The 23,985-nt window shown below is 36.4% G+C and overlaps 2 protein-coding genes across 18 annotated transcripts; both read left to right on the forward strand.

Annotated features, from left to right (window-relative positions):
* The first annotated feature begins 2,542 nt into the window (after positions 1–2,542).
* LOC143302969 (uncharacterized) lies at positions 2,543–8,114 on the forward strand. 9 transcript variants are annotated; one of them, XR_013058868.1, is made up of 6 exons: positions 2,543–2,656; positions 2,732–2,803; positions 2,882–3,732; positions 6,941–7,053; positions 7,552–7,650; positions 7,761–8,114. XR_013058868.1 is itself a non-coding variant. In XM_076620396.1 (4 exons), the coding sequence occupies exons 2-4, from the start codon at positions 5,615–5,617 to the stop codon at positions 7,582–7,584; spliced, it is 327 nt and encodes a 108-aa protein (XP_076476511.1). In that variant the 5' UTR covers positions 3,973–5,298; positions 5,547–5,614; the 3' UTR covers positions 7,585–8,114. The 9 variants fall into 9 exon arrangements, 3 of the variants coding, with proteins under 3 accessions (XP_076476511.1, XP_076476510.1, XP_076476509.1); XR_013058867.1 differs by having other exon boundaries at positions 7,552–8,114; XM_076620396.1 differs by lacking the exons at positions 2,543–2,656; positions 2,732–2,803; positions 2,882–3,732 and adding exons at positions 3,973–5,298; positions 5,547–5,795 and having other exon boundaries at positions 7,552–8,114.
* A 6,214-nt stretch (positions 8,115–14,328) lies between these two features.
* LOC143302970 (uncharacterized) lies at positions 14,329–19,898 on the forward strand. 9 transcript variants are annotated; one of them, XR_013058874.1, is made up of 6 exons: positions 14,329–14,442; positions 14,518–14,589; positions 14,668–15,514; positions 18,725–18,837; positions 19,336–19,434; positions 19,545–19,898. XR_013058874.1 is itself a non-coding variant. In XM_076620400.1 (4 exons), the coding sequence occupies exons 2-4, from the start codon at positions 17,399–17,401 to the stop codon at positions 19,366–19,368; spliced, it is 327 nt and encodes a 108-aa protein (XP_076476515.1). In that variant the 5' UTR covers positions 15,769–17,082; positions 17,331–17,398; the 3' UTR covers positions 19,369–19,898. The 9 variants fall into 9 exon arrangements, 3 of the variants coding, with proteins under 3 accessions (XP_076476515.1, XP_076476514.1, XP_076476513.1); XR_013058873.1 differs by having other exon boundaries at positions 19,336–19,898; XM_076620400.1 differs by lacking the exons at positions 14,329–14,442; positions 14,518–14,589; positions 14,668–15,514 and adding exons at positions 15,769–17,082; positions 17,331–17,579 and having other exon boundaries at positions 19,336–19,898.
* The last annotated feature ends 4,087 nt before the right edge of the window (positions 19,899–23,985 follow it).

Below are 23,985 nucleotides of genomic sequence, written 5' to 3' on the forward strand. Positions count from 1 at the left end.
GGCGAGAGACGCGTGTCCGCGAAGCTTATTCGTTAATGATTTTACTAACTGAGATTCTTGATGCCTAGGAACCATGTTTCGTGCACGCTCGCATGCTCTTAAAAATCGAAATACCGAGGGTCGATGTCCGTCGAACACTGGTACTGTCTGTATTGCATCTTTTAACTTAATTGATTGGGGATTAACTTCTATCGGTATTGTCGCTTGGGAAATTATCGGCGATGATACGGGTGTCTTGATTTCCTTTTTTATTTTCAGTGAACGCACATCGTCTTGTAATTTATTCATTGTTGTACTCATGTCGCGAAAATTCGCATCCCATGCTTTAAGTTTTTCCGATAACATCAAGATCATGCCTTTGTCCAACGATTCTAATTTAGTCGACATTATTTCTTAGGTATATATTTTATCGATAATCGTGACAACTTTAATCCCTTGTGGAGCGAATCGAACCGTTTAAACCAACTTTAATCCTCCGTGGAGCGTATCCCACCGCTGCCACCAAAAATTTATTACTTTACTCTGTTACGTATCTATTTGTTTAAATCGATCAAATTTAAAGTTAAATTTTACTGAAAAATTTTTTTTTTATAGTTTGAGTTTTGAATTTAATCGGAAGGGAAATAAATTGAAATGATATTATTGTGTATTTAATACTGATTTAGATTTCTAATTAATACGGTAGTTGCTGCCACCAGAAATAGTCTAAGGACTATTTCAAAATATTTTATTTTTATTATTTTCTTTTACGCTTAATGGGTAGCGTTAACTGACGCTTAATGCAACTGGTAAACGAATTCCACTTTTCGGCTAACCTGCTATGCGCAGGGATACTAGCACGGGAGAGGATTAAAGCTGGGTACAATAAATATTTTTCCTCGTTGAACGGATTTTTATTTGAATGTAAAATGGCTTAGGTTATTATATGTATATTTTATTAGCTAGATAATATATATTTTAGCGTTGCTGGATTGGATAGGAATGTGAGATTTTTCGTTGTTTTATATAAATTTATTTTTACGTTTGACTTCTTCTTCTCTTTTAATTTCGCTGTAGTAGTTTGCCGTTAGGACCGAAACTCAATTCATTTACTACGATGGATTCTGTCACCACGATTTTCTTGCCTTTTGAGTTTAATAATCGGGGATGATTCTAACGATCCTCTCTGTGTGGGACTCGTGTGATTTCGCAAGCCTTGCCCAAAGACGGGTAATATTTTACCAACAGTGGGAGGAGGAATGCGAAGATCGATGGGTGTTTTCGATAAGCGAAAACACCGTTTGCACAAGCCAACACAGCGAACGATCCTTTGGTTAAATTCTCGAAGGGAAATTGTTCTGTTATATCTCTCTTGCAATCGCATGCAATGATGGCAAGAATATCAGTTAATAGCAATGCCGGTATTGTTCTTAATTTTCGATTGACCCCGACGATGTATTTAATAGTCCTTTCTGTGCGGGACTTATGTGATTTCGCAAGCCTTGCCCAAAGACGGGTAATATTTTACCAACAATGGGAGGAGGAATGCGAAGATCAGTGGATGTTTCAGTAGTTGAAAACACCGTTCGCACAAGCCGACACAGCGGACAACTCTTTTGTTAAAAGTTTAAACAATGATTCTATCTTCAAAACCGTTCACGAAAATAAAACGAAATCGATGATAGGAAGTTCTAATTCAATTCTCGAGGGCAACGAGATTACCAGAGAAGAAGGAAATTTTCAAAATTAATTTTCTTACCTTGAGGAGTAGGTGCTGTTTGGTGCCATTGCCTCAGCCGCTCCGGTGGTCGTCGAAGTTTTGTTGGGTTTATTATTTGAACTCGAATATAGTTTACTATCAACTCTTACTTTATTTATCTATTTTAATACAGACTGAGCAATTCACTTAGCTGGATTAATACCGCAATTACAATGCGCGTTTGTGTTTAAACGATGAAATGAGGACTTCAAAGATAAAATTTTCTTCTAACTTAGTCGCGACTCTCTTTTCTTGACCGAAAAACTAAAGACCCCGAAACACAAAATACTATACAAAATTTCTAAACGCAGTGACGAGCGCAATAACGAACGTAGTAATAAATTAATAATGGGCCGTAATAACAAACGATCACAAGAATTATGAACAAACTAATGAGCGAAGAATAATGAGCCGTAAGGAATGAACACTATAAAAAATGAACGAACGCAAATTATAAGAAGAATGGACACTATAATAATGAACAAAGAATAATGAACCGTAATAAGAATGTTCACCAGAATAATAATGAGCGCTGCGCTATGTTGCTACGCTTATTTATAATGCCATCCCCCACGGGGTGGTGGTCCACTGGGGGTACGCTTCCGTGGGAATCGGGATGTTGCAGTTTGGGCTTCTTGGAATCGTACGTGACAAAATGCAAATTCCATATTTCGACTTAGTTTTTATCAGTCCTGTGTTCCGCTGAGCTAGCGTCTAGGAGATTTGAAGCATTCCACGCTGATCTAATCCTTTCCACGAGAAACTTCCACGTGCTGTACCGTGGGAATTACCGGTGTTCTTCGGCGCGTGGAAGGGCTGATGGCTGCAGCATCATTATCATTTCAATGTTTGCTCGGGCAACACGCGCAGCTCCGCTGCTCTCCCATAACAAGGACCTCCTCCTTCGAGTTGTTTTGCGTAAGTTTGGATGTTTGCATATTAAGGTTGTTTTTGTGATTTTGATTGTTTTTTCCTTTTTTGCTATTTCCCTAGGCTTCGGTGATCGACGTTCGAACAATGTTTGCGGAGTCGTTTCCATCAGAGGTTCCTTTCCAGACTTCCCTGGTACGTATTTAGTCTTGTTTTTAGTCCGCTTGATTCGTCCTGTTTCGTTTTATTTAAAATATACCGTGTTGTTCTCAGCCCAAGCGAAAGAGGGATTCCGAAGAACCCATGGGCGACTCGGGAGGACCAATCAAACGCATGCGGCCCTGTGATAAACCACGAATATCAGAGTGGTTGGAGGAACTATTCAACATTGGTGCCGAGGCCGTGTCGAAATTGGGCTTTGACGATTTGGTTACTTTCGACGAGAATTTCTTCGATGCAGAGACCGTCGTATTGGAGAGGGAACCCCCTCTGGTTGAAATCGTTGATACCGATCGTTGCGTGAAAGTTCGTTTTGCGAATGAAATTCCCGAAGAGGTTTTGGAGGCACATCTTCGTCACCATGCTTCTGGGAGAAAGGGAATTTCCCCTGTTGTGCGCTATTGGTGTATGCGTGAGTTCAGCGAACTTTATCCCGGAGCTCCTTGCTTCGATTTTGATTTAGTGTAGCTGCTTCAATTTCGTTGGTTCGCTGTTTGATGTTCCTTATTATTATTAATTTTTTGATGTATTTTGTTTTGTGTTCAATATATATATATATATATATATATATATATATATATATATATATATATATATATATATATATATATTTTGAATGTGATAGTGTTAGGTTATCTATTTTACGTTTGTTATTTTTTTCAATTTTATATTTCCCCCCTTTTAATTAATTATATATATATATTTTTTTTTACATTTGTAGTTGCGCATAGAATTTATTAAAGAAAAGTGTTAACAATGTGTTTTCATGATTTGTTTCTCGCGCCTGACTTCCATTAATCCCTAATATTCCTGTCGCCATGACGCGTGTAAATCCAACATGGCTGCTCATAAATGTCATCAGTAAAGTTTTTAGTGACGGGTCTTTAGTTTTGTTTGATATCGAAGTAATTTTTCGTCTGTCGCTCGTTTTTCCTTATTCTACCGCAATTGGAACATTTATTTATTAATATTGTTTTAAAGTGACAATAGTATAATATGTATATATATATATATATATATATATATGTTTATGTTGTGTGTCACTTCAATATGGCTAATGTTTTGTAATTCTTCGATTGCGTTATTTATTGTTTTGAGTAGTTTATTTTATAGAGTATTCGATAATATAAAACATATGCACTCACACATACATACATATATATATATATATATATATGTATATATATATATACGTATTTATATGTATATTTCTCTCGTTCATGTAGTGTTCGTACGAAATGAAATGTTAATTATTTATTTTATATTAATTTCTTTTAATAAGATAGAACACGCACACGCACACGTATATATGTATATATTTCTGGCAAAGTGATTTTCATTTAGATTCTTTTGTGATATAGTGTTGTGTATTTGAGGTTATGTGTCAATCATTTGATTTCATATATACATATATATTTTGTATTGTGACAACATAGTATTGAAGGTTTTGTTTCTAGATTATTGTGCGTTTAATGTGTGTTTACATATTTGTGCTTGATGACAGAATTTCTGTAAGCAATTCCTCAAGTCGTTGCGGTGTTAATTATTTTGAGCGTTTGGCCTGTCGACAGGTTGTCGCTTGGTCCCAAGTGTTGCGTTGTGTGTTCTATTTTTTTTGTAGATTATTAATAGTGGTTTTAGTTTAGAAAATAGATTTTTATATGTTTATATAGAGACATGCATGTTTCGTAGCGTAGTTCTTATTTTATAACTCTTTACCGGAACGTAGGCTAGTTTTAAGTATGTTTCTGTTTAATAGAATGCGCACACATATATATATGTTTCTGACAATGTAACTTTTATTTCTTTAATAATACAATATTGTATGTTTTATGTATTCGTTAGACTATTAGTTTTTAACTTCGTATATACTTATATTTCATAAATTGATAATATTGTATTTGTTGCATAGTATTATAAGCACTAACACTAATATTTACTAGTTTATTACATATCTAGCATATATGTTTATACTTATATGTAACTCTCCAAGTTGATTGATTAAAATATATTTATATATACATGTATTTCTGGCGCTTCAATTATTTCCCTTTTTGTAGTTATTCTTATTTCCTGGTTTATTTGTTTGGTTCGTAACTCGTTCAATCCGTTAGCTGGTTTTATTTATTTTATTTTATACTGGTTGGATTTATTAGTCGCCCTCGCTTTGTTAATCCTTCCTTTAGTTTCGTAGCGCCGTGTGTTCGTTTGTGCATTCAAATCTTTATTCGCGCGTTTTGTATAGAATAGTTTTCTTGTTCTTGTTACGGCGCGTGCGGAGCGCGGGACGTGACACCCCCGCCCTTGGAGTTCAAATTTCCAAAGGAAATTTGACTGATGGTGTCTCTGAGTTCGCTCAAGGCGGACGTAGATGGCGTTGGTTGTTAAGTGACTACCGGTGTTATCGATATCCCTCGAGGTTGTGCTGTTTGATCATCGATATTTCGTTTTCTTTTGAGGTATAGTAGCAGGTGGGTAACTGAGCCGCATATTGCTCCTAATAGGGCGATTCCACATCCGTAAGTTTCACGTAACTGGTATCCGTGTATGGCTATATCTATTATCGTCTTGATTAGTTTAAATATTACAAGTATTCCAAATATTGCTGCACTGACAGTTCCAAATTCCATAAAACCAATCCATAAGCTTGATACGGTATTTTTTGCTATTGTCGTTAATGTGTTTTCGTCCATCATTCCCAGGATGTTTACTGTTCCAGGGACGATTGTTTTTCCTGTTGCTCCTCTGGCCAATGCGTTCAAGACTGCAGATTTTTCTGCCGGGAACATGACGTGGTCCCGTAGTGCATCGAGGTCTTTTTGGGTATGTATTCCGCTCGTGGCCAACGACGATGGTGCTGAATATTGCCACGTTTGGCGTACGTCCGGGCGGAGTTCCTGTGGTGCAATTGTTTCCATGGGTTTTGGTACGAATTTGTGCCAGAGTCCGTCGATATTGTATAGCGTAGGTAGTACCGCGCTACATTCTCTGTGGTTTCCGTGTTGCGTTGGGATGTGTGTTTTTGGCGTTAAAAATGCGGTGCGATTCCCTTGCCAAACGGGTAGCTCCGAGTAGCATTCTGTTGTATGTCGTACTTTTACTTGTACCGGAATGCATTTGACTATGTGGACTGCTTCTCCTGCGATCAGGGCCATGTGTCCTGGGGTTTTGGATATGGTATATGCAAATTCATCGGGCAGTAAGATTGCTCAGCTTAAAGCATTTTCTATTAGTTTCTTCTGCGTGGTACATCTTTGTGTCAGTATATCATGGTACGATGTTGTCATTTGTCGTTTAATATGTTTCTCTACGTAAATGAATTTTGAGTTGACGTATGCGAATATGTCCAAGTTTTCGACTGCTGTCTTGCTTTTGGAGATAAACGTATTTCCTCTTGTTGTTTCAACTATTTGGGGTGTTCGGTGGATAGTAGGGTATATTCACACAGTGGCTGTTCTCCGGTTTTAGTCAGTGCAAATGTTACTTCTTGCGTTGTTAGTGCGTAAACTGGTTGTGCTGATTCTCTGTTGGTTTTTATTTCCTGGATCTTTGTAGCAATTCCTTCATATAGCACATCGTACTGATCAAATTTGCATGGTGAGGGTGGTTGTGGTTGCCAATAAGTGTATCCGTCTTCAGCGTCTAGACAGTTTCCTTCGCTAAAGGTACATACTGTTCCTGATTTCAGTAGAATTTTGTTCGCCTCGATCCGTACTGGCACAACTGCTGATTTTAAACTTATCCTTACTGTTGCTTGTACGACGACCTTTTCCCAGCTCCCGTATGGGTCTACATACTGTGTTCCCTGGCAGCTGCCGTCGTCTGTTAGCTTGCCGGCTAGGACAAGCGACCTTGTTTCTGTTGCATTATCTTTTAGGCCAACTATAAGGTTTTGTGGTCCGAGTGAAAACGTGCCGTCTTGGTGCATCCTTGCACATTGTTGGTCGGTTGTTTCATGGAGGTATTCGGCGAATCCGTTATGCACTGCCGACGTGTGAAAGTGCATGCCACAGTAATATACAATTCGAGTTATTTGCACCTTGCATTGCCTTACGTTGGTAAATTCAAATTCTGAGAGTTGAAGTAGTTGTATATAAATATCTTGGGTTTCAGTCATTGTAGGCTGTATGCTGCAGTCCCCGATGGAGTTTAGAGAGATAGTGGTAACGTTGAGGTGGTTGCCATTGCAGTCATATCCTACCAGGCCGTATGCTATTTTGATGAGGGTAAGTACGATGACCAGGCGATTCATCTTCCTATTAACAATTTATTAAATTGTTTCTTACTCTCGAGTTTATTAGAAATAAGAATAATCTTTTATTATTATTAATATATATAAAAAAAAATTTATATTTATATGTTTTTTTTTTCTTGTTAAAACTTATTATCGGTGAAAATAAATACCATGAATGCTACCTGGGTTATAATTATATACGTATATGCATACGTATTGGTAAGTAATATAGATGAGATTTGTTTTATCGTTATAAATATATAAGTATATATCATCAATAGGAATAAATATCACAAATGTACCTTGTTTTCGAGTATATATATATATGTGCGTGCAATGGTAAATATGACGACTTATTTTACGAGTCACTCGGATTATCAATGGAAGTGAGTGTCATAGATATCGCCTACTTTACAACATGCGTGCATATATATATTGGTAAACATAAGTGAAAATTATATGCATAATTATAAATGTCGTTTGTTTACAGGTGGATAGCATCAGTATTTGGTCTTGTGCGTAGCATACAAGTACTTTATAGTTCTACGGCGCGGATTGCTATTCCTTGAACTAAAAAGTTTCTTTCAAGGTGAGTTAGATTAGTGTAAACGATCATGCATTGGAGGCATGATATAGCGGGTTGTAGGTCCGCTAGGTTTATATCACACATACGACAGTATGATATTCGTGTTCTTGCAGATACTCCGCATATGAAATGAGTGGGTGGGTCGTCACATAGGTCCTGGTGGTCTGGATCTAAGTTATCGAAACAGTCTTGACAAAGATGGCCGTTATCTAAATGGTAGACAGAACGTATCAACCGAACACAGAGGCAAGACTGAACATCCTCCGTCGCTTCCAGATCGAATGCGGGTACGGGCCCGTCTGAGTCCTCTATGTTAGGGTCGATGAACTCGCCACCTGTTCTGGACATACATACGAAAACAGTTAATATATATATTTTATAATTTTTTATAAGTTTTGTTCGGACCTATCCCTTTGTACAAATACTGTATCCCTGTATGTGGTATAATATATAATATGTTATGGTTATGTTAGTTGTTGTTTATTATATATATTTTCCTTATCTCTCTCTTTTTTTTTCTTTTTTTTATTATTTTTTTTTTTGTGTTCAGTACCTAGCATTGCTATTATAATGCTGTATTACATTGTATTGGCTATTATTTGTGTTGGGGTGCGTGCGACGAATTTTCAACATGGTCGCTTGCGTGTATCGTTTGTTTAATGTCAACAGTAGCGTGTTGTTGAAATAGTTAATTTGTTAATCATTATAGTTTATTTTGTAGTGTTTCTGTAATATTGTTTGTGTTTCATGATATTGTGTGTGTCAATACCGTGTGCTACCTTAATGCGATAGCATAGATTGTGTTGTTTTCGAATTTCGATAGTCATTGTTTTGATTATACGTGACTCGCATTTATATAAATCTTGTTTAATTTAGTTAATGTTTTTTTTCTTTTTTTTTGTGTATTGTGTTACCAGATATTTTGTGTAACGTAACTTTATTCCTTTGCACCGAGTTCAGTCATGTTGTTAATATTTAGTTAGTCTATCTTGATTAATTTCTAACCTATTCCTGTGTTTATTAACCTTTCTTATTTTCCCTATTAATTTATTATTGCATGTACTTGCTATTTGCTATTATTTTGTGTATGATATGAGTTAGTTCCCTTATTAGTGATTAAAACCTACTTGTTAGATTAACATTGTCTGTAATTCTTCAGATTCTACTCTTCCGATGCTGCATCACTTACCTAGATCATTCCCACAACATCACCTGATTCTTCGATATGCCTTGGATACTTACTACGGTTGTCTTCAATCGTCTTATATCTGTGGCCATAAAGGTACTGTTTAGTTTATTTAGTTTAATATGTGTATAATGCATTGTGTGTGCGACCGCTATTGTGTATTACAAAATCCACTTCTACATGTTAGATATAATAATATAACAATACTACGTAGATTAATACATAATAAGATATCCTTTTACTTTCAATTAATCTATCTTAATTATTTTCTAACCACTTTCTACACTTATCAGCTATTTTATTTCTTCTTGTTAATCTGCGACATTCATGCATGTACACTTCCTTGTATGGTGATTAATTGTTCACGAGGTAAGTTGCACTTCCACTGTTTTAGTTATTCGTTGAACTAACACGTTTTACATTCAAACAGTAATCGGAGCATTTGTAATAAACTTCTTTTTCTTTTCAGGTTTCCGCCATCTGTGTTGTTCGACGAACAGTGCCATGCTTCCATAGTATTGTTATAACATTTAGTACTGTTGTATTTTGCATTAAGGCAGTTGAAGTTAATTTGTTCATTTATTTTTCAGCTGGCTGTTGTACATGGTGTTTCGCAAACCGAGATCCATAACCTATTTTGCACGTAAACCTTCTCGTATGATGATTACTTGTTCACAAGGTAACTTTCACTTTCACTCTTTTAATTATTTATTGAATCAACACGTTTTATATTCAAACAATAATTAGAGTACATATAATAATTTTTCCTTTTCTCTTTTAGGTGTTCGATATCTGTATTATTCGACGAACAGCACTACAACAGACACTACTGCACTACGTTGCCCACTGAAATCACTTTATTCATTGCTTATTTCGGTTATGCGCTAGTTTTAGCTTGTTTAAGTGCACTGTTCGCGGAATCCCTTTTACTTCAATCTTGACGTTCTGGTTCTGCAAGATTTCTAGCACCTTGTATGGTCCAGTATATTGATCGGAGAATTTTCCTTTACTAGGTTCTTTTAGTAGATATATCGAATCTCCTGTTTTAAAATCTTGAGGGTTAATTCGTCGATCGTTAGTCTTAGTTTGGATTTTATCAAATTTTCTCTTGCCATTCGTTGTACAGTGTTAATTTTATTGAACAGATCTTCGAGATATTCTGCGCATGTTGGTTCCGTGTTCTCTTCGATTGTTACTTCACCAATAGGTTCTCTGCTAGATGTCCGAAACTAATTTGTGCGGGGAGAATTTCGTTCCTTTCCTTCATTTTAGTTTTTATTTTGCGCCAAGACACAGGTTTACTGACATTGATCCAATTATCCAATTGCTTGCTAATAGCATTTAAGATACAAATTTTTGAGAGTGCCGCAGCCATATTAACCCAAAAATATTTTGTATATAGTATAGTGTGATACCATCCATATTTTCCTGGGGGAATCATAAGGTCAGCACTACTTACTATGTTACCTACGTCAAATATTAGATGTAGTAACCAATAAAGTATTTTTAATCCAATTATAATCCAATGGCTAGCATATTTATTCAAGTTTTTATATATATCTTCGACTGGTGATTCCCTGTTTTCTCCCTTTTGATTTCTTTGAGCTCGTTGAACTTGCGTTTCTTCAGCTTGAAAATGTTTAGAATCCTTTTCCTTAGTTACCCTTTTTTCTTCTTCATTTATTTTATTCGCAGCACCTTTATTTTTCTCTACCTTTTCAGGATGAATAGTTTTACTGGAAGTGCTTATTATAATTAAATTATTATTTATTTGTATGGAACGTTTAGGAATATTTTTGGTAGATTTGGAATTATTCTTTGAATTTTTATTACAAACCTTTTTGCTTATAGATTCTGTTTTGGATTTAGGGATAGCTATATTTTTATTTTCTATAGTGTGATCTTCCTTGCAATTTAATGATTTGGCTTTGAGTTCGATAAAGTTTCCTTCTGATGGTTTTATAGAAGTTTTTGAGTGAGATGCACTCGCTATCTCTTTTCCCATTATGGTTGAAACATTCACGAAATTCGTGGAGTCTTGCTTTTGTATCTTTGCCAAGTCGAACGTGGAGAGGCGATTTGCACTTCCCAGCGGGTCCAATATCTCTGTGATGTTAGGCAGTGGATAAGCATTGCCTGTCGTCTCGTCGTTCAATTTCCTAGTTTCTGCTTTGTCTGAAAGTTCTTTGGCACTAATATTATTTATCTTGTTTGGTAACTCAGAAAATTTCTCACTCATGATCCTGTCTATGGCACCGTGCGTCCTTTTATTATTTAACGTGACATTATCCCTTATCACAGCAACGGAATGGTGTTTGCATTGAAAAGTTGATTGGTTGAAATGATCAGCATCTCTCTTTTGATTTAGATCTCTATCGAGGTATTTATTTATGCGTTTTTCTTCCCAAGTTATTGCTCTTGTTTCTTTCCTGACATTTTCTTCTATTCCCGGGTTGTTTAGATGTTTCTGCGACGGCGGTACAAATCTCCAGTCCTGGCGGTTGTTTACAGTATAGATACTATTGTATGGTGGATGAGCGTTGTTTTGGTTATAATTATCCGAAGGTGTCGGACGTTGGTATCGAATTCTATTGTTCACTTGCTTTAATTCTCGTGTTACTTTCACGGCTTAGCGGTACGCATCGTCCAAGGATTGGTATCCTGCTATCTTTACTCGTAAATACACCTCGTTTGGGAGCCCCTTAACGAAAGCTTCCCTCGTGTCTCGATCTATCCTATCTTGAAATACGGTGCCGTACTCGTACCTTTCCCCGTTCATTATCGCCAGCCTGAGATCTTTGACGCGTTCTATGTAGTCCAAAATATCTTCTCCCGGTCGTTGAAATATTGTAGCTAATTCCCCTTTATATTCGTTAACCGTTTTTCCCGGACCGAACATATCTTTTAATTTATTCCCGAAATCGTTTAAACTTATTACTTCTGTGTCTTCTACGGCGAGAGACGCGTGTCCGCGAAGCTTATTCGTTAATGATTTTACTAACTGAGATTCTTGATGCCTAGGAACCATGTTTCGTGCACGCTCGCATGCTCTTAAAAATCGAAATACCGAGGGTCGATGTCCGTCGAACACTGGTACTGTCTGTATTGCATCTTTTAACTTAATTGATTGGGGATTAACTTCTATCGGTATTGTCGCTTGGGAAATTATCGGCGATGATACGGGTGTCTTGATTTCCTTTTTTATTTTCAGTGAACGCACATCGTCTTGTAATTTATTCATTGTTGTACTCATGTCGCGAAAATTCGCATCCCATGCTTTAAGTTTTTCCGATAACATCAAGATCATGCCTTTGTCCAACGATTCTAATTTAGTCGACATTATTTCTTAGGTATATATTTTATCGATAATCGTGACAACTTTAATCCCTTGTGGAGCGAATCGAACCGTTTAAACCAACTTTAATCCTCCGTGGAGCGTATCCCACCGCTGCCACCAAAAATTTATTACTTTACTCTGTTACGTATCTATTTGTTTAAATCGATCAAATTTAAAGTTAAATTTTACTGAAAAATTTTTTTTTTATAGTTTGAGTTTTGAATTTAATCGGAAGGGAAATAAATTGAAATGATATTATTGTGTATTTAATACTGATTTAGATTTCTAATTAATACGGTAGTTGCTGCCACCAGAAATAGTCTAAGGACTATTTCAAAATATTTTATTTTTATTATTTTCTTTTACGCTTAATGGGTAGCGTTAACTGACGCTTAATGCAACTGGTAAACGAATTCCACTTTTCGGCTAACCTGCTATGCGCAGGGATACTAGCACGGGAGAGGATTAAAGCTGGGTACAATAAATATTTTTCCTCGTTGAACGGATTTTTATTTGAATGTAAAATGGCTTAGGTTATTATATGTATATTTTATTAGCTAGATAATATATATTTTAGCGTTGCTGGATTGGATAGGAATGTGAGATTTTTCGTTGTTTTATATAAATTTATTTTTACGTTTGACTTCTTCTTCTCTTTTAATTTCGCTGTAGTAGTTTGCCGTTAGGACCGAAACTCAATTCATTTACTACGATGGATTCTGTCACCACGATTTTCTTGCCTTTTGAGTTTAATAATCGGGGATGATTCTAACGATCCTCTCTGTGTGGGACTCGTGTGATTTCGCAAGCCTTGCCCAAAGACGGGTAATATTTTACCAACAGTGGGAGGAGGAATGCGAAGATCGATGGGTGTTTTCGATAAGCGAAAACACCGTTTGCACAAGCCAACACAGCGAACGATCCTTTGGTTAAATTCTCGAAGGGAAATTGTTCTGTTATATCTCTCTTGCAATCGCATGCAATGATGGCAAGAATATCAGTTAATAGCAATGCCGGTATTGTTCTTAATTTTCGATTGACCCCGACGATGTATTTAATAGTCCTTTCTGTGCGGGACTTATGTGATTTCGCAAGCCTTGCCCAAAGACGGGTAATATTTTACCAACAATGGGAGGAGGAATGCGAAGATCAGTGGATGTTTCAGTAGTTGAAAACACCGTTCGCACAAGCCGACACAGCGGACAACTCTTTTGTTAAAAGTTTAAACAATGATTCTATCTTCAAAACCGTTCACGAAAATAAAACGAAATCGATGATAGGAAGTTCTAATTCAATTCTCGAGGGCAACGAGATTACCAGAGAAGAAGGAAATTTTCAAAATTAATTTTCTTACCTTGAGGAGTAGGTGCTGTTTGGTGCCATTGCCTCAGCCGCTCCGGTGGTCGTCGAAGTTTTGTTGGGTTTATTATTTGAACTCGAATATAGTTTACTATCAACTCTTACTTTATTTATCTATTTTAATACAGACTGAGCAATTCACTTAGCTGGATTAATACCGCAATTACAATGCGCGTTTGTGTTTAAACGATGAAATGAGGACTTCAAAGATAAAATTTTCTTCTAACTTAGTCGCGACTCTCTTTTCTTGACCGAAAAACTAAAGACCCCGAAACACAAAATACTATACAAAATTTCTAAACGCAGTGACGAGCGCAATAACGAACGTAGTAATAAATTAATAATGGGCCGTAATAACAAACGATCACAAGAATTATGAACAAACTAATGAGCGAAGAATAATGAGCCGTAAGGAATGAACACTATAAAAAATGAACGAACGCAAATTATAAGAAGAATGGACACTATAATAATGAACAAAGAATAATGAACCGTAATAAGAATGTTCACCAGAATAATAATGAGCGCTGCGCTATGTTGCTACGCTTATTTATAATGCCATCCCCCACGGGGTGGTGGTCCACTGGGGGTACGCTTCCGTGGGAATCGGGATGTTGCAGTTTGGGCTTCTTGGAATCGTACGTGACAAAATGCAAATTCCATATTTCGACTTAGTTTTTATCAGTCCTGTGTTCCGCTGAGCTAGCGTCTAGGAGATTTGAAGCATTCCACGCTGATCTAATCCTTTCCACGAGAAACTTCCACGTGCTGTACCGTGGGAATTACCGGTGTTCTTCGGCGCGTGGAAGGGCTGATGGCTGCAGCATCATTATCATTTCAATGTTTGCTCGGGCAACACGCGCAGCTCCGCTGCTCTCCCATAACAAGGACCTCCTCCTTCGAGTTGTTTTGCGTAAGTTTGGATGTTTGCATATTAAGGTTGTTTTTGTGATTTTGATTGTTTTTTCCTTTTTTGCTATTTCCCTAGGCTTCGGTGATCGACGTTCGAACAATGTTTGCGGAGTCGTTTCCATCAGAGGTTCCTTTCCAGACTTCCCTGGTACGTATTTAGTCTTGTTTTTAGTCCGCTTGATTCGTCCTGTTTCGTTTTATTTAAAATATACCGTGTTGTTCTCAGCCCAAGCGAAAGAGGGATTCCGAAGAACCCATGGGCGACTCGGGAGGACCAATCAAACGCATGCGGCCCTGTGATAAACCACGAATATCAGAGTGGTTGGAGGAACTATTCAACATTGGTGCCGAGGCCGTGTCGAAATTGGGCTTTGACGATTTGGTTACTTTCGACGAGAATTTCTTCGATGCAGAGACCGTCGTATTGGAGAGGGAACCCCCTCTGGTTGAAATCGTTGATACCGATCGTTGCGTGAAAGTTCGTTTTGCGAATGAAATTCCCGAAGAGGTTTTGGAGGCACATCTTCGTCACCATGCTTCTGGGAGAAAGGGAATTTCCCCTGTTGTGCGCTATTGGTGTATGCGTGAGTTCAGCGAACTTTATCCCGGAGCTCCTTGCTTCGATTTTGATTTAGTGTAGCTGCTTCAATTTCGTTGGTTCGCTGTTTGATGTTCCTTATTATTATTAATTTTTTGATGTATTTTGTTTTGTGTTCAATATATATATATATATATATATATATATATATATATATATATATATATATATATATATATATATTGAATGTGATAGTGTTAGGTTATCTATTTTACGTTTGTTATTTTTTTCAATTTTATATTTCCCCCCTTTTAATTAATTATATATATATATTTTTTTTTACATTTGTAGTTGCGCATAGAATTTATTAAAGAAAAGTGTTAACAATGTGTTTTCATGATTTGTTTCTCGCGCCTGACTTCCATTAATCCCTAATATTCCTGTCGCCATGACGCGTGTAAATCCAACATGGCTGCTCATAAATGTCATCAGTAAAGTTTTTAGTGACGGGTCTTTAGTTTTGTTTGATATCGAAGTAATTTTTCGTCTGTCGCTCGTTTTTCCTTATTCTACCGCAATTGGAACATTTATTTATTAATATTGTTTTTTAAAGTGACAATAGTATAATATGTATATATATATATATATATATATATATGTTTATGTTGTGTGTCACTTCAATATGGCTAATGTTTTGTAATTCTTCGATTGCGTTATTTATTGTTTTGAGTAGTTTATTTTATAGAGTATTCGATAATATAAAACATATGCACTCACACATACATACATATATATATATATATATATATGTATATATATATATACGTATTTATATGTATATTTCTCTCGTTCATGTAGTGTTCGTACGAAATGAAATGTTAATTATTTATTTTATATTAATTTCTTTTAATAAGATAGAACACGCACACGCACACGTATATATGTATATATTTCTGGCAAAGTGATTTTCATTTAGATTCTTTTGTGATATAGTGTTGTGTATTTGAGGTTATGTGTCAATCATTTGATTTCATATATACATATATATTTTGTATTGTGACAACATAGTATTGAAGGTTTTGTTTCTAGATTATTGTGCGTTTAATGTGTGTTTACATATTTGTGCTTGATGACAGAATTTCTGTAAGCAATTCCTCAAGTCGTTGCGGTGTTAATTATTTTGAGCGTTTGGCCTGTCGACAGGTTGTCGCTTGGTCCCAAGTGTTGCGTTGTGTGTTCTATTTTTTTTGTAGATTATTAATAGTGGTTTTAGTTTAGAAAATAGATTTTTATATGTTTATATAGAGACATGCATGTTTCGTAGCGTAGTTCTTATTTTATAACTCTTTACCGGAACGTAGGCTAGTTTTAAGTATGTTTCTGTTTAATAGAATGCGCACACATATATATATGTTTCTGACAATGTAACTTTTATTTCTTTAATAATACAATATTGTATGTTTTATGTATTCGTTAGACTATTAGTTTTTAACTTCGTATATACTTATATTTCATAAATTGATAATATTGTATTTGTTGCATAGTATTATAAGCACTAACACTAATATTTACTAGTTTATTACATATCTAGCATATATGTTTATACTTATATGTAACTCTCCAAGTTGATTGATTAAAATATATTTATATATACATGTATTTCTGGCGCTTCAATTATTTCCCTTTTTGTAGTTATTCTTATTTCCTGGTTTATTTGTTTGGTTCGTAACTCGTTCAATCCGTTAGCTGGTTTTATTTATTTTATTTTATACTGGTTGGATTTATTAGTCGCCCTCGCTTTGTTAATCCTTCCTTTAGTTTCGTAGCGCCGTGTGTTCGTTTGTGCATTCAAATCTTTATTCGCGCGTTTTGTATAGAATAGTTTTCTTGTTCTTGTTACGGCGCGTGCGGAGCGCGGGACGTGACACCCCCGCCCTTGGAGTTCAAATTTCCAAAGGAAATTTGACTGATGGTGTCTCTGAGTTCGCTCAAGGCGGACGTAGATGGCGTTGGTTGTTAAGTGACTACCGGTGTTATCGATATCCCTCGAGGTTGTGCTGTTTGATCATCGATATTTCGTTTTCTTTTGAGGTATAGTAGCAGGTGGGTAACTGAGCCGCATATTGCTCCTAATAGGGCGATTCCACATCCGTAAGTTTCACGTAACTGGTATCCGTGTATGGCTATATCTATTATCGTCTTGATTAGTTTAAATATTACAAGTATTCCAAATATTGCTGCACTGACAGTTCCAAATTCCATAAAACCAATCCATAAGCTTGATACGGTATTTTTTGCTATTGTCGTTAATGTGTTTTCGTCCATCATTCCCAGGATGTTTACTGTTCCAGGGACGATTGTTTTTCCTGTTGCTCCTCTGGCCAATGCGTTCAAGACTGCAGATTTTTCTGCCGGGAACATGACGTGGTCCCGTAGTGCATCGAGGTCTTTTTGGGTATGTATTCCGCTCGTGGCCAACGACGATGGTGCTGAATATTGCCACGTTTGGCGTACGTCCGGGCGGAGTTCCTGTGGTGCAATTGTTTCCATGGGTTTTGGTACGAATTTGTGCCAGAGTCCGTCGATATTGTATAGCGTAGGTAGTACCGCGCTACATTCTCTGTGGTTTCCGTGTTGCGTTGGGATGTGTGTTTTTGGCGTTAAAAATGCGGTGCGATTCCCTTGCCAAACGGGTAGCTCCGAGTAGCATTCTGTTGTATGTCGTACTTTTACTTGTACCGGAATGCATTTGACTATGTGGACTGCTTCTCCTGCGATCAGGGCCATGTGTCCTGGGGTTTTGGATATGGTATATGCAAATTCATCGGGCAGTAAGATTGCTCAGCTTAAAGCATTTTCTATTAGTTTCTTCTGCGTGGTACATCTTTGTGTCAGTATATCATGGTACGATGTTGTCATTTGTCGTTTAATATGTTTCTCTACGTAAATGAATTTTGAGTTGACGTATGCGAATATGTCCAAGTTTTCGACTGCTGTCTTGCTTTTGGAGATAAACGTATTTCCTCTTGTTGTTTCAACTATTTGGGGTGTTCGGTGGATAGTAGGGTATATTCACACAGTGGCTGTTCTCCGGTTTTAGTCAGTGCAAATGTTACTTCTTGCGTTGTTAGTGCGTAAACTGGTTGTGCTGATTCTCTGTTGGTTTTTATTTCCTGGATCTTTGTAGCAATTCCTTCATATAGCACATCGTACTGATCAAATTTGCATGGTGAGGGTGGTTGTGGTTGCCAATAAGTGTATCCGTCTTCAGCGTCTAGACAGTTTCCTTCGCTAAAGGTACATACTGTTCCTGATTTCAGTAGAATTTTGTTCGCCTCGATCCGTACTGGCACAACTGCTGATTTTAAACTTATCCTTACTGTTGCTTGTACGACGACCTTTTCCCAGCTCCCGTATGGGTCTACATACTGTGTTCCCTGGCAGCTGCCGTCGTCTGTTAGCTTGCCGGCTAGGACAAGCGACCTTGTTTCTGTTGCATTATCTTTTAGGCCAACTATAAGGTTTTGTGGTCCGAGTGAAAACGTGCCGTCTTGGTGCATCCTTGCACATTGTTGGTCGGTTGTTTCATGGAGGTATTCGGCGAATCCGTTATGCACTGCCGACGTGTGAAAGTGCATGCCACAGTAATATACAATTCGAGTTATTTGCACCTTGCATTGCCTTACGTTGGTAAATTCAAATTCTGAGAGTTGAAGTAGTTGTATATAAATATCTTGGGTTTCAGTCATTGTAGGCTGTATGCTGCAGTCCCCGATGGAGTTTAGAGAGATAGTGGTAACGTTGAGGTGGTTGCCATTGCAGTCATATCCTACCAGGCCGTATGCTATTTTGATGAGGGTAAGTACGATGACCAGGCGATTCATCTTCCTATTAACAATTTATTAAATTGTTTCTTACTCTCGAGTTTATTAGAAATAAGAATAATCTTTTATTATTATTAATATATATAAAAAAAAATTTATATTTATATGTTTTTTTTTTCTTGTTAAAACTTATTATCGGTGAAAATAAATACCATGAATGCTACCTGGGTTATAATTATATACGTATATGCATACGTATTGGTAAGTAATATAGATGAGATTTGTTTTATCGTTATAAATATATAAGTATATATCATCAATAGGAATAAATATCACAAATGTACCTTGTTTTCGAGTATATATATATATGTGCGTGCAATGGTAAATATGACGACTTATTTTACGAGTCACTCGGATTATCAATGGAAGTGAGTGTCATAGATATCGCCTACTTTACAACATGCGTGCATATATATATTGGTAAACATAAGTGAAAATTATATGCATAATTATAAATGTCGTTTGTTTACAGGTGGATAGCATCAGTATTTGGTCTTGTGCGTAGCATACAAGTACTTTATAGTTCTACGGCGCGGATTGCTATTCCTTGAACTAAAAAGTTTCTTTCAAGGTGAGTTAGATTAGTGTAAACGATCATGCATTGGAGGCATGATATAGCGGGTTGTAGGTCCGCTAGGTTTATATCACACATACGACAGTATGATATTCGTGTTCTTGCAGATACTCCGCATATGAAATGAGTGGGTGGGTCGTCACATAGGTCCTGGTGGTCTGGATCTAAGTTATCGAAACAGTCTTGACAAAGATGGCCGTTATCTAAATGGTAGACAGAACGTATCAACCGAACACAGAGGCAAGACTGAACATCCTCCGTCGCTTCCAGATCGAATGCGGGTACGGGCCCGTCTGAGTCCTCTATGTTAGGGTCGATGAACTCGCCACCTGTTCTGGACATACATACGAAAACAGTTAATATATATATTTTATAATTTTTTATAAGTTTTGTTCGGACCTATCCCTTTGTACAAATACTGTATCCCTGTATGTGGTATAATATATAATATGTTATGGTTATGTTAGTTGTTGTTTATTATATATATTTTCCTTATCTCTCTCTTTTTTTTTCTTTTTTTTATTATTTTTTTTTTTGTGTTCAGTACCTAGCATTGCTATTATAATGCTGTATTACATTGTATTGGCTATTATTTGTGTTGGGGTGCGTGCGACGAATTTTCAACATGGTCGCTTGCGTGTATCGTTTGTTTAATGTCAACAGTAGCGTGTTGTTGAAATAGTTAATTTGTTAATCATTATAGTTTATTTTGTAGTGTTTCTGTAATATTGTTTGTGTTTCATGATATTGTGTGTGTCAATACCGTGTGCTACCTTAATGCGATAGCATAGATTGTGTTGTTTTCGAATTTCGATAGTCATTGTTTTGATTATACGTGACTCGCATTTATATAAATCTTGTTTAATTTAGTTAATGTTTTTTTTCTTTTTTTTTGTGTATTGTGTTACCAGATATTTTGTGTAACGTAACTTTATTCCTTTGCACCGAGTTCAGTCATGTTGTTAATATTTAGTTAGTCTATCTTGATTAATTTCTAACCTATTCCTGTGTTTATTAACCTTTCTTATTTTCCCTATTAATTTATTATTGCATGTACTTGCTATTTGCTATTATTTTGTGTATGATATGAGTTAGTTCCCTTATTAGTGATTAAAACCTACTTGTTAGATTAACATTGTCTGTAATTCTTCAGATTCTACTCTTCCGATGCTGCATCACTTACCTAGATCATTCCCACAACATCACCTGATTCTTCGATATGCCTTGGATACTTACTACGGTTGTCTTCAATCGTCTTATATCTGTGGCCATAAAGGTACTGTTTAGTTTATTTAGTTTAATATGTGTATAATGCATTGTGTGTGCGACCGCTATTGTGTATTACAAAATCCACTTCTACATGTTAGATATAATAATATAACAATACTACGTAGATTAATACATAATAAGATATCCTTTTACTTTCAATTAATCTATCTTAATTATTTTCTAACCACTTTCTACACTTATCAGCTATTTTATTTCTTCTTGTTAATCTGCGACATTCATGCATGTACACTTCCTTGTATGGTGATTAATTGTTCACGAGGTAAGTTGCACTTCCACTGTTTTAGTTATTCGTTGAACTAACACGTTTTACATTCAAACAGTAATCGGAGCATTTGTAATAAACTTCTTTTTCTTTTCAGGTTTCCGCCATCTGTGTTGTTCGACGAACAGTGCCATGCTTCCATAGTATTGTTATAACATTTAGTACTGTTGTATTTTGCATTAAGGCAGTTGAAGTTAATTTGTTCATTTATTTTTCAGCTGGCTGTTGTACATGGTGTTTCGCAAACCGAGATCCATAACCTATTTTGCACGTAAACCTTCTCGTATGATGATTACTTGTTCACAAGGTAACTTTCACTTTCACTCTTTTAATTATTTATTGAATCAACACGTTTTATATTCAAACAATAATTAGAGTACATATAATAATTTTTCCTTTTCTCTTTTAGGTGTTCGATATCTGTATTATTCGACGAACAGCACTACAACAGACACTACTGCACTACGTTGCCCACTGAAATCACTTTATTCATTGCTTATTTCGGTTATGCGCTAGTTTTAGCTTGTTTAAGTGCACTGTTCGCGGAATCCCTTTTACTTCAATCTTGACGTTCTGGTTCTGCAAGATTTCTAGCACCTTGTATGGTCCAGTATATTGATCGGAGAATTTTCCTTTACTAGGTTCTTTTAGTAGATATATCGAATCTCCTGTTTTAAAATCTTGAGGGTTAATTCGTCGATCGTTAGTCTTAGTTTGGATTTTATCAAATTTTCTCTTGCCATTCGTTGTACAGTGTTAATTTTATTGAACAGATCTTCGAGATATTCTGCGCATGTTGGTTCCGTGTTCTCTTCGATTGTTACTTCACCAATAGGTTCTCTGCTAGATGTCCGAAACTAATTTGTGCGGGGAGAATTTCGTTCCTTTCCTTCATTTTAGTTTTTATTTTGCGCCAAGACACAGGTTTACTGACATTGATCCAATTATCCAATTGCTTGCTAATAGCATTTAAGATACAAATTTTTGAGAGTGCCGCAGCCATATTAACCCAAAAATATTTTGTATATAGTATAGTGTGATACCATCCATATTTTCCTGGGGGAATCATAAGGTCAGCACTACTTACTATGTTACCTACGTCAAATATTAGATGTAGTAACCAATAAAGTATTTTTAATCCAATTATAATCCAATGGCTAGCATATTTATTCAAGTTTTTATATATATCTTCGACTGGTGATTCCCTGTTTTCTCCCTTTTGATTTCTTTGAGCTCGTTGAACTTGCGTTTCTTCAGCTTGAAAATGTTTAGAATCCTTTTCCTTAGTTACCCTTTTTTCTTCTTCATTTATTTTATTCGCAGCACCTTTATTTTTCTCTACCTTTTCAGGATGAATAGTTTTACTGGAAGTGCTTATTATAATTAAATTATTATTTATTTGTATGGAACGTTTAGGAATATTTTTGGTAGATTTGGAATTATTCTTTGAATTTTTATTACAAACCTTTTTGCTTATAGATTCTGTTTTGGATTTAGGGATAGCTATATTTTTATTTTCTATAGTGTGATCTTCCTTGCAATTTAATGATTTGGCTTTGAGTTCGATAAAGTTTCCTTCTGATGGTTTTATAGAAGTTTTTGAGTGAGATGCACTCGCTATCTCTTTTCCCATTATGGTTGAAACATTCACGAAATTCGTGGAGTCTTGCTTTTGTATCTTTGCCAAGTCGAACGTGGAGAGGCGATTTGCACTTCCCAGCGGGTCCAATATCTCTGTGATGTTAGGCAGTGGATAAGCATTGCCTGTCGTCTCGTCGTTCAATTTCCTAGTTTCTGCTTTGTCTGAAAGTTCTTTGGCACTAATATTATTTATCTTGTTTGGTAACTCAGAAAATTTCTCACTCATGATCCTGTCTATGGCACCGTGCGTCCTTTTATTATTTAACGTGACATTATCCCTTATCACAGCAACGGAATGGTGTTTGCATTGAAAAGTTGATTGGTTGAAATGATCAGCATCTCTCTTTTGATTTAGATCTCTATCGAGGTATTTATTTATGCGTTTTTCTTCCCAAGTTATTGCTCTTGTTTCTTTCCTGACATTTTCTTCTATTCCCGGGTTGTTTAGATGTTTCTGCGACGGCGGTACAAATCTCCAGTCCTGGCGGTTGTTTACAGTATAGATACTATTGTATGGTGGATGAGCGTTGTTTTGGTTATAATTATCCGAAGGTGTCGGACGTTGGTATCGAATTCTATTGTTCACTTGCTTTAATTCTCGTGTTACTTTCACGGCTTAGCGGTACGCATCGTCCAAGGATTGGTATCCTGCTATCTTTACTCGTAAATACACCTCGTTTGGGAGCCCCTTAACGAAAGCTTCCCTCGTGTCTCGATCTATCCTATCTTGAAATACGGTGCCGTACTCGTACCTTTCCCCGTTCATTATCGCCAGCCTGAGATCTTTGACGCGTTCTATGTAGTCCAAAATATCTTCTCCCGGTCGTTGAAATATTGTAGCTAATTCCCCTTTATATTCGTTAACCGTTTTTCCCGGACCGAACATATCTTTTAATTTATTCCCGAAATCGTTTAAACTTATTACTTCTGTGTCTTCTACGGCGAGAGACGCGTGTCCGCGAAGCTTATTCGTTAATGATTTTACTAACTGAGATTCTTGATGCCTAGGAACCATGTTTCGTGCACGCTCGCATGCTCTTAAAAATCGAAATACCGAGGGTCGATGTCCGTCGAACACTGGTACTGTCTGTATTGCATCTTTTAACTTAATTGATTGGGGATTAACTTCTATCGGTATTGTCGCTTGGGAAATTATCGGCGATGATACGGGTGTCTTGATTTCCTTTTTTATTTTCAGTGAACGCACATCGTCTTGTAATTTATTCATTGTTGTACTCATGTCGCGAAAATTCGCATCCCATGCTTTAAGTTTTTCCGATAACATCAAGATCATGCCTTTGTCCAACGATTCTAATTTAGTCGACATTATTTCTTAGGTATATATTTTATCGATA

This window comes from Bombus vancouverensis, chromosome 8, assembly GCF_051014615.1.
Source record: "Bombus vancouverensis nearcticus chromosome 8, iyBomVanc1_principal, whole genome shotgun sequence".
Lineage (NCBI taxonomy): Eukaryota > Metazoa > Arthropoda > Insecta > Hymenoptera > Apidae > Bombus > Bombus vancouverensis.

Coding starts and splice junctions, on each gene's coding strand:
- LOC143302969 (XM_076620394.1), top strand. CDS start 5,375: ATGGCTATATCTATTATCGTCTTGATTAGTTTAAATATTACAAGTATT. Junction 5,796..6,940: donor GTCGATATTGTATAGCGTAG/GTAGTACCGCGC, acceptor CTTGGGTTTCAG/TCATTGTAGGCTGTATGCTG. Junction 7,054..7,551: donor CGTATGCTATTTTGATGAGG/GTAAGTACGATG, acceptor GTTTGTTTACAG/GTGGATAGCATCAGTATTTG.
- LOC143302970 (XM_076620398.1), top strand. CDS start 17,159: ATGGCTATATCTATTATCGTCTTGATTAGTTTAAATATTACAAGTATT. Junction 17,580..18,724: donor GTCGATATTGTATAGCGTAG/GTAGTACCGCGC, acceptor CTTGGGTTTCAG/TCATTGTAGGCTGTATGCTG. Junction 18,838..19,335: donor CGTATGCTATTTTGATGAGG/GTAAGTACGATG, acceptor GTTTGTTTACAG/GTGGATAGCATCAGTATTTG.